The sequence below is a fragment of the Leptinotarsa decemlineata genome, unplaced genomic scaffold, assembly GCF_025532065.1.
Source record: "Leptinotarsa decemlineata unplaced genomic scaffold, Ldec_3_MD MMD2_tig00001365_RagTag_RagTag, whole genome shotgun sequence".
NCBI classification, from domain to species: Eukaryota; Metazoa; Arthropoda; class Insecta; order Coleoptera; family Chrysomelidae; genus Leptinotarsa; species Leptinotarsa decemlineata.
In genome coordinates this window covers 33,586-43,435 of record NW_027412561.1, presented here as the reverse complement: position 1 = coordinate 43,435, position 9,850 = coordinate 33,586, and the positions used below count along the sequence as shown (strand labels likewise).

Genomic DNA, 9,850 nt, shown 5'->3' with positions numbered 1-9,850 from the left:
TTTATGATAGGAATTACATTTTCAAGATTCTGGCTACTAGTTTTAATGAAAATATGATCAATACAAAAATTCAGGCGTCTTGCTATAATAATATCTATCTTCTACATGTTTGAAACACAGTTTCCAACAAGCTTCTTCTGATCTTTATTAATTATTTAGTTCCAACTTAAATTGTGCTTAAGCCATCCCTGAACGCGCTCTGTCAATTCATTTATTGCTTTCCAACTCCTACATCTGTAAACCTTTAGGTTCCTTCAACGAATTTCTAGAATTCCAGAAACATCTCCCCTTTCCCTTATCGGTCGACATGTGGCGATTAAAAATTCCCAGAAAGAACCGAGAGAGGTACAACGCATTCCGAGATTGTCCTCCGAGGCAGAGACAACCAACGAGACGAGTAACTTAATGATAAAATTTTGATCGGTGAAAACTGCACTGGCGAACTGTAAAGAAAGCCATTTGTAGAGGGCGTGCAGTATAGAACTAACAACCCCAGACTTTAGTTCTATGACACGCAGTCAAGTTGCATAGCTTCGGCATTATTCGTGTCCTCTTCGGAAAGTTGAAAGTGTGGCGGGAAAATTCAAATATTATGCCAGGTATTCTAGACCCCCGTTTAAACTTCAGTTAGTTGTTACTTGTTAGCAAAACTCAACAATTCCACAATTAACAGGAATTGAGTGAGAACTCAGTTCTAGTATCAATAATAGAATAACATTGATTGGATATAAGTATTTTAACTTATATCCATTCGATGTTATTCTATTTGCAATATTAGAATAGAGTCCCAACTCAATTTCAGATAATTGAGATTTGTTGTGTTTCGCAGACAAGCTACTGATTTATGTTTCCCATTATAATGAAATATCTTTAGTTATGTGTAGAATTATATCTGTTACTAAGAAATTGAGTATAAATGTTGCTGCTATTTGATACATTTATCTTGATTTTTAGGACTATAATTAATGTTTATTATTTGAATAAAACATACTTTTTTGGTTAAACATAATAAATAATATATAAAAAAGACAACAAATTAGAAGACAACAAAATATTTTATTTACAAAAAATTAATTCATATTAATATAATCCTTTTCTCCTCATTTATTTTGACATTTTGTTTTTCTCCCATAAATTTAATTGGAAGAGCATTGGATTTTAACTTCCATGACTTCTCTATATAGTCAGCTTTGTTGAAATGAGTGCTACAGATTCTCAAATGTCTCATATTTCCTGGATACTGAATTCCCAGACTATCCTGCCATAACTTACACCTAAAAAATTTGAACTATAGTTACAAACAGAAGAAGTAAAGGCAACTTTTTCAATATCCCACCCTCATGTACTACAGTTTAGGCATATGAGTTATCAGAACACAATTTAATCTTTTAAATAAGCATTAAACGATTACAAGAACTCCAATTGTTGAGATGGAGTCAAACCAATATTTTCATTATCTTTGAGCTATATACCTTGCAAAAGTGTTAGATTACATCAGATTTTACACTGATATGGCTTATGACAGTTTGCTTTTGATTGGAGTTTTTCTATGTTATCTACTATAATATATCTGCTATAAAACGTATCAGGCAGTGTTGTATGACAAAACAAGATACAATAATGCGAAAATACATTTCGTCAACTAGTTTTTTTTGCAATGCTCTGGACATGTAGTATATTTCATAACAGTCACAAACATATGAAACACATTTTATGTACTTACTTCTCAGCATTCCTTGGAAAGCAATGCATCTTGGGCACCTCATTTTCATCACGACCACACACTAAACAATACATTGTTTTTAAATATCTCTACTTACACCAGATTGAAAGGACAACAACAATATCACAGCAAATGTAATAAACCACAGCAAACAGGGTCGTTTCGTTTTTGATCTATAGGTTAGGTCAGGTTAGGTAGGTAAATAAAATCACGAACATACACTGTTGCCGTCTTTCATATCGAATTTTATGGAGGTGTTCACAATAATAATTTCCTATTTTCATTTCCTTTATTTTCAAAATTTTTATATATCGTATAATTCAAAGCGCTATACTTCAACTATGTTTACGAGTTAAGTTTTTACTTTCTACGCAATAACTATAAATATTTATTTTTTTACACAGTTGAATGATGGCATTGGCATTTGTAGAGATAAATAGTGAACTTCGTCAACGTTGCTACACTCCATGTCGCGATAGTAGCGCCATCACCCTGTGGCTTTTAATTATTGAAGGGAAATAGTTTAATTACAAATCTAATGAACAAGAGAAAGAAGAAATATATATTTAAAGAGAGCTACTCTCCTTAAGAGATAACGTGCCAGAAAAGGATCGATGGATAGTTGACCTGATTGAAGCGATCGCTTCACAACAGAACCATTTTTCCTATAAACTCAACAGTCTCGTTGGTTGTCTCTGTCCGAGGTAACGAAACCTAACTGGCTTTTCTTTCTCCTACTAAGATTTAGTCTCTTCATTTTCAATTTATCCACGACGTTCGAATAATTTCGGCGTTTGTATTTTTCCAAGTTAATAAGTAAAAAAGGTGAATTTGCATACATTAGTGGTACATTGTGCATAGTGTGTCTTGAAGAAGGAAACGTTTTGTAAGTAATTTAAACACAGACTATCTTATGAGAAGCAATTTGCCAACGCCCAATGTTACTTGTATGTCCTACGATTTTGTAAGATGGTAGCTGCTAAGGATTGTAAATCAATTTAGTTAACGAACTGATTCAGCGTCAATTTATTCAAAAAACCAGCCACCTACAAGGAATCCAGTCCACTAATATCGAAGTTGATTATAACTCCCCCGTGTTCGAGAAAGGGCAATTAAACCCATCCCGATCATGTGGTCCTTTACAGCCGGATGCTGAACAGTTCGTTCTTCGATTAATGTTGCAGAAACAACATTGCTTGTTTTCGATTATTCGGATTTCCTAGTTGTATTACAAAAAATACAATTTCCAAGTTCCAGTTCCAATAGAGGATATCGTCAACTGAAAGGTAACGATTCGCTCCAGAAAACATTTCCGCCGCGCGCAGCGTAGTGTTAACATTCAAAAACTCTTGTATAAATTCATATTTGCCGTTTCAGTTTGCTGCCGATTATTTCTTCTTACAGGTTGACTTAGTTTAAGATATTGTTGTGCGTTTCTTACGTATCCAAAAAGAAAGAAATCTTTGTTTTGGCATTTGCTCTGTCCTATTAGAGTCGGCTTTATTTGAAATAATTTGATTGAGTCCGTCCAGGAACGGCTCTGAAAAGAGTTGATTCTTTTTTTTTTCGTCGAAAAAATTAATTTAAAGTAATCAATTTCATACTCCAGGGCCGTATTTAAAATTTCGCAGCCCTTTCTTCCCGTAGCGATTTATTTATGAAATAAAATTTTAAATGAAGTTGACTATACCAGTTTGATTTGCTGTACATTTTTGATTTATCGCATATTTGATTTTTTCCGTGCAATTTTCTTGATACATTGTTTAGTGATATTTTTCGCACACTGATATTTTGATTGAGTTGATTTATGTCCTATGTTCTAGTGCGGTTATTGCATTGTGTAAAAACTTTACGTGGTCCCAACGTTAGCAAGAACATTTACGCTAATTTTTCAGTGTCGAAAAAATTTGTGCCGTAAGTAAAATTTTAAATCTACGTCGCGAAAGGCAGAGCTTAGTGTTCGTCCACAGAATCCTGCGTGGTTCTTTCCATTTTAGAATAGTTGTACCATTTAGACTATAGACAACTTTACGATTTCTTAATTCGAAACACACAATGCAGTCCTTAAAGAAACAAAGAAAAAATGCTAAAGCCGCGATTACACTATTCCAAACTTGGGCTACTCAGAATTTAGAGTCCGAAAATGATTTGTTTCTCCTTCAAACTAAATTAGATAATTTAGAAAGTGAAATTACTAAGTATATCAGTGCTCATGATGAAATTGAGGAACTAGACTTAGAAAAATCTGATACAGAAAATAGAGATAGTTTACAAAATAATTTTGATTTATCCGTTGCAAGTTTTAGAAAAAAGATTCACAGTTTAACCATTCCTTCCACCTCTCTGTCTCCCCTTTCCATTTCAAATAGTATGCAATCCGTGCCTGCCTTAAATGAACAAGGTGGACGAGTAGAACTTCCTGAAATTTCCATACCCCAATTTGAGGGTGATTATGCAAAATGGGCGCCGTTTTATCAATTGTTTACTGCTTTGATAAAAAATAACAACTCCTTAACTGATGTTCAAAGATTAATTTATTTGCGTTCTTATATGAAAGGAGAGCCTTTGTGTCTCATTGAGTCACTTGAAATCACAAATGAAAATTTCCAAATTGCAATAAATATTTTAGAAAAAAGGTACGAAAATAATTTAGCTATTATAAATTCACATTTAAATTCTATAATGGATTGTCCGAACATTACAAAATGTACTTCTTCCTTCCTCAGAGACTTTTTAGTAAATATTCGAAAAAACTTGGATGCCTTGAAAAATTTGAAATGCCCAATTGAACATTGGGATTTAATTATTCTTAATGCTGTCATGAAAAAGTTAGATTACGCTACTAAAAAGGAGTATCAGTCCAGTAGAGATTTGAAAATTAATCCTACTTTGAAGGAATTTTTTCAAATCATTGAGGCCAGATGCAGTGCTTTAGAATCCTTGACTCCTTCCTCTCATTCCGCGTCGCATGAATTGAAATCAGAAAAGTTCTCAAGGACAGGTTCAAAAACCGCGTTACATGTATATGGTAGTTTCCCGACCAGTAAAGGTCGAATTTGTTGGTTCTGTAAGGTCCCTGATCATGATATTTATAAATTTTATAAATTTTCCAAAATTAGTACTGATGAAAAATACAGTTTTCTTAGGTCCTTGGCCCTCTGTTTTAACTGTCTGGGTGGCAAACACCTGCTGACCGAGTGTAACTCTAAAAATTGTACCCTATGTGGTAGAAAACACCACACACTACTTCACAGAAACTCTCCCAAGGTCATGTTCCAAAAAATTCCCAAAATTCAAATAATAGTCCGAGAGATAGTCCCAGGCCTCACGGTAGTACGGGGGCAATTCCGAAATTAGTTCAAACTACAAGTCCCAGTCAAAATTGGCGTTCTTCTCCCCTTAATCCTCCCACTCCAAATGCTGACAATACGGCTCAGTTCCGATCCCTTGAGCCCGAACCTCAGCCAATTACTCCGGCACCTTCGATGCCATCCGAACTTCTTGTTGGTAAAGAAGATCATGAAATTCTATTAGCCACAGCCGTAGTAGATGTTCTTTCCGAAAACGGTTATCCCGTTAAAGCTAGGCTGATTCTAGACAACGGCAGTCAATGTTCCTTCGCTTCTGAAAAATTCGTAAGAAAATTGAATAATAAAACTTACGACAATCAAATTCAATTTTCCGGCATAAGATGCACTCCTACTGTTTCTAACAAAATGTTAAATATTGTTATCTGTTCCAATATTCATGAGAATTTTAGACTCAAGGTGTCTTGTGCAATACTCCCGGTAATCACTTCCAAATTACCTAGAATTCCGCTAAACAAAAATAGGTTGAATATTCCGTCAGAATTCAGACTTGCTGATCCAAAATTTCACATTCCATCCGATGTGGACGTTCTCCTGGGCGCTGACGCCTATTACGACATTTTACTGCCACAAATCCACAGGGTAGGTCCCAAACTTCCTACCCTTCAGCTGACGAGGCTCGGCTGGATTATTGGAGGACAATTGCCTCCTCAGAGGGTTCCGAAACAAGGCAAGGTTTCACTCCTTTGCCAAAATGCCTGCGAATCCACAGATTCATTAGGTGAAATTCTTTCTAGATTCTGGGAATTCGAAGAGCTTCCAGAGTCTAAGTTCTTATCAGCAGACGAAGAGCTTGCTGAACAAATTTTTATTCAAACGCATGTGCGTCTCAAAGATGGTACGTTCCAAGTAGATTTTCCGTTCAATTGCCCCACTGAGAAGATTCCTCTTGGGGATTCCTTCCATATCGCAGAAAGGCGATTTACCAATTTAGAGAAACGGCTCCAAAAGAATCAAGAATTATTTTCCACTTATAAAAATTTCATTGATGAATATGTGTCATTGAAACATGCCACATATGTTCCATTCAATTCCACTGACAAATCCGCTGAGATAAAATATTTCCTTCCGCATCACTGCGTTATCAAGGAGTCCAGTGAAACCACGAAACTCAGAGTAGTTTTCGATGGCTCCACTAAAACCTCTACTGGATTTTCTTTGAATGATCTTCTACACAAGGGTTATCAAGTACAGCCAGAATTGTATGATATATTTTGCCGTTTCCATCAGCATTCTTATGTCCTGACCTGCGACATTGAGAAAATGTACCGCCAGGTTAAAATGAATCCATCGCAAAGACATCTCCAGAACATCCTGTGGAGAAACTCCCCCCAAGAAGAGCTAAAATGCATTCAACTTTCCACCGTGACTTATGGGGTCACTTCCTCCTCTTTTTTAGCAACTAGTGTTCTGAAGGAGCTCGCTTCCAATTGTAAAGGTTTCCCGTTAGCCAAAAAGGCATTATTGAACAGACGTACGTGGACGATGTGCTCCATGGCACAGATTCCCTTTCCGAGTTAGAAGATTCTTATCATCAACTCAATAGTTTGTTAAATTCTGCAGGTTTTAAACTGCACAAGTGGTCATCCAATTCTTCACATTTCAGAGAAAAATATTGTGAAGATCCGGATCCAATCAAATACGAAATTAAAATGGAAGACAACCCTAGCAAGGTGTTAGGTTTATCTTGGAATCCCTGTTCTGACAACTTAGCAGTTTCTCTACCGAAAATTTCTTGTAATGATACTCCTTCTAAGCGCAAGGCGTTATCAATCACTGCTCAAATGTTAGACCCGGTAGGCTTTCTGGGCCCGTTCATAGTTCTTGCTAAAATTTTCCTGCAAAAACTTTGGTTAGCAAAAATCTCCTGGGACGAACCGCTTCCTGTTGAATTGTTCCAAGAATGGAATGGATTCATCGATTCAATTGAATCCCTAAAATTTCTTAAAATTCCTCGATGTTTATTTTCCTCAAAGTCCATTGTACAAATCCAAATCCACGGGTTCGCTGACAGCAGCGACGTGCTTACGGTGCCTGTTTGTACTTCAGAACTACTTATTCCGACGATACCGTCACATCTCTCTTAGTCACTTCCAAATCCAGAGTAGCACCGCTGAAAACTGTTTCAATTCCTCGTCTGGAATTGTGTGCGATGGTATTGCTCACCAAACTAGCAAAAAGGGTTATCCAAATCTTTGTCGAAAACTTAGTTTTCGAATCTGTAAATTTGTGGACTGATTCGCAGATAGCTCTGCACTGGATTCAGTCCCATCCATCCCGTTGGCACACCTTCGTGGCCAACCGAGTGTCACAAATTCAAACTTTCCTGCCACAAGCTCAGTGGAGACACAATCGTTCTTCTAAAAATCCCGCTGACTTACTTTCTAGGGGAGTATTAGCTCTTGATCTCCTGAATTCAGAATTGTAGTGGCACGGTCCTGATTTCCTTTCCGAAATAAATTTGGAATTGCCTAAATTCATCTTGAAACCCCCTTCAAGTGTTATACCCGAGCAAAAGACAAACAAGTTACGTTACAAGGGCGTTTGCGTCACGCAAACGTCCCTGAACCCCAAAAACACCCCATACTTCTCCCTGCAAAAAATTCTGTAGTGTCCCTCCTACTCAAAAGGGAGCATATCCGGTTGGGTCACGCTGGTGCCCAAACTGTCCTTGCTAATGTTCGTTTGCAATATTGGCCTCTGAATGGAATCAGGGAAGTAAAGAGAGTAATTCATGAATGCATGAATTGTTTCCGTTTTCGAGCCGTAGCGGCTCAACAGATTATGTCCGATTTACCTCCTGATCGAGTCACTCTTTCTAGACCTTTTCAGAAGGTAGGAGTAGACTACGGTGGTCCTTTCTTAATAAAGTCCTCGCGCCTCAGAAAGGCACCGACTATTAAATGTTACATGGCCGTCTTCGTGTGTATGGCTACCAAGGCTGTGCATTTGGAGTTAGTCTCCTCCTTGTCCACCGAAGCGTTTCTCTTAACCCCAAAACGTTTCATATCCCGTAAAGGAATTCCTGCTGTAATCCACAGCGACAACGCTACAAACTACGTAGGTGCAAGAAATCACCTTCGAGAATTGCGCGAATTTTTCGCCAAGTCCCAACTGTCCGAATCCTTGAAGGTTTTCGCATCCGAAACTGGGTTTGAATGGAAATTCATACCGCCTCGCAGTCCTCATTGGGGAGGTCTGTGGGAAACTGCAGTGAAAGGAGCCAAGCAGCACCTTTATCGCATTATTGGAAATTCTTAGTTCACCTTCGAAGAGTTCAGTACTGTACTGGCTCAAATTGAAGCCATCCTAAATTCTAGACCGTTATGTCCCATTTCGAATGATCCGCGGGATTTAGGAGTCCTGACTCCTGGCCACTTCCTAATAGGTCGTAGCTTAACCTGAATTAGATACTACCCACTTGCCCGAAAATAGACTTACATTCTGGCAGAGGTGTTCCCAGATACAACAGTTTTTTTGGAAAAGATGGACTGTCGAATACCTCAACCAGTTGCAAAATCGGCCAAAATGGCTGTCTCCTTCCAAAAATTTAGAAATTAATGAGTTAGTTTTATTAAAGGAAGATAATGTCCCACCACTGAAGTGGCCATTAGCCCGAATTGTGGAAATCATTCCTGGCTCTGACCAAAGGGTCCGTGCCGTGAAACTTCGCTCCCAAGAAGGTGTCTTCGTCAGGCATATCAGTAAGGTCTGCCCTCTGCCTAGTGCAACTCAGCCAGTGTAACGCGTTCTCTGCGTTAGTTACTTGGCGTCATTAGGTTCATTTTTTTTTCGTTTGATTTCGCGGTTGTGTTTTAATGGCATTTCCTCACTTTGACTTGTTGAAATCTCTGAGATTTCAACGGGGCGGGAATATGTTGGAAACACAGTTTCCAACAAGCTTCTTCTGATCTTTATTAATTATTTAGTTCCAACTTAAATTGTGCTTAAGCCATCCCTGAACGCGCTCTGTCAATTCATTTATTGCTTTTTAACTCCCACATCTGTAAACTATTAGGTTCCTTCAACGAATTCCCAGAATTCCAGAAACATCGCCCCTTTCCCTTATCGGTCGACATGTGGCGATTAAAAATTCCCAGAAAGAATCGAGAGAGGTACAACGCATTCCGAGATTGTCCTCCGAGGTAACGAAACCTAACTGGCTTTTCTTTCTCCTACTAACATTTAGTCTCTTCATTTTCAATTTATCCACGACGCTCGAATAATTTCGGCGTTTGTATTTTTCCAAGTTAATAAGTAAAAAAGGTGAATTTGCATACATTAGTGGTACATTGTGCATAGTGTGTCTTGAAGAAGGAAACGTTTTGTAAGTAATTTAAACACAGACTATCTTATGAGAAGCAATTTGCCAACGCCCAATGTTACTTGTATGTCCTACGATTCTGTAAGATGGTAGCTGCTAAGGATTGTAAATATATTTAGTTAACGAACTGATTCAGCGTCAATTTATTCAAAAAACCAGCCACCTACAAGGAATCCAGTCCACTAATATCGAAGTTGATTATAACTTCCCCGTGTTCGAGAAAGGGCAATTAAACCCATCCCGATCACTACATATAGATTGTATTTTTTGCTGTTTACGGTTTGGATTTTAAAATAATTCTGTGAGTTCTGAGTGAATGAATCAATGCATGTGGAGGGAGATATCTAGAGAATGAATGAGTGTATATTGAATTCTATGAAATTCAAACTCCTATTTTAGTATATTTAAACCGTTGAAATTTATCAACGCGTAATG

General features: G+C 37.6%; 1 protein-coding gene and 1 long non-coding RNA gene across 2 annotated transcripts; one reads left to right on the top strand and one right to left on the bottom strand.

The window, feature by feature from the left end:
- Positions 1–1,036: 1,036 nt before the first annotated feature.
- LOC141482475 (uncharacterized) lies at positions 1,037–1,473 on the bottom strand. Its single transcript, XR_012465553.1, has 2 exons — positions 1,337–1,473; positions 1,037–1,274 (listed from the first exon to the last, which is right to left on the bottom strand). It is a non-coding gene; the product is annotated as an uncharacterized lncRNA (long non-coding RNA).
- A 3,735-nt stretch (positions 1,474–5,208) lies between these two features.
- LOC141482482 (uncharacterized) lies at positions 5,209–6,612 on the top strand. The gene has a single exon (XM_074175815.1). The coding sequence runs from the start codon at positions 5,209–5,211 to the stop codon at positions 6,610–6,612; it is 1,404 nt and encodes a 467-aa protein (XP_074031916.1).
- Positions 6,613–9,850: the final 3,238 nt, after the last annotated feature.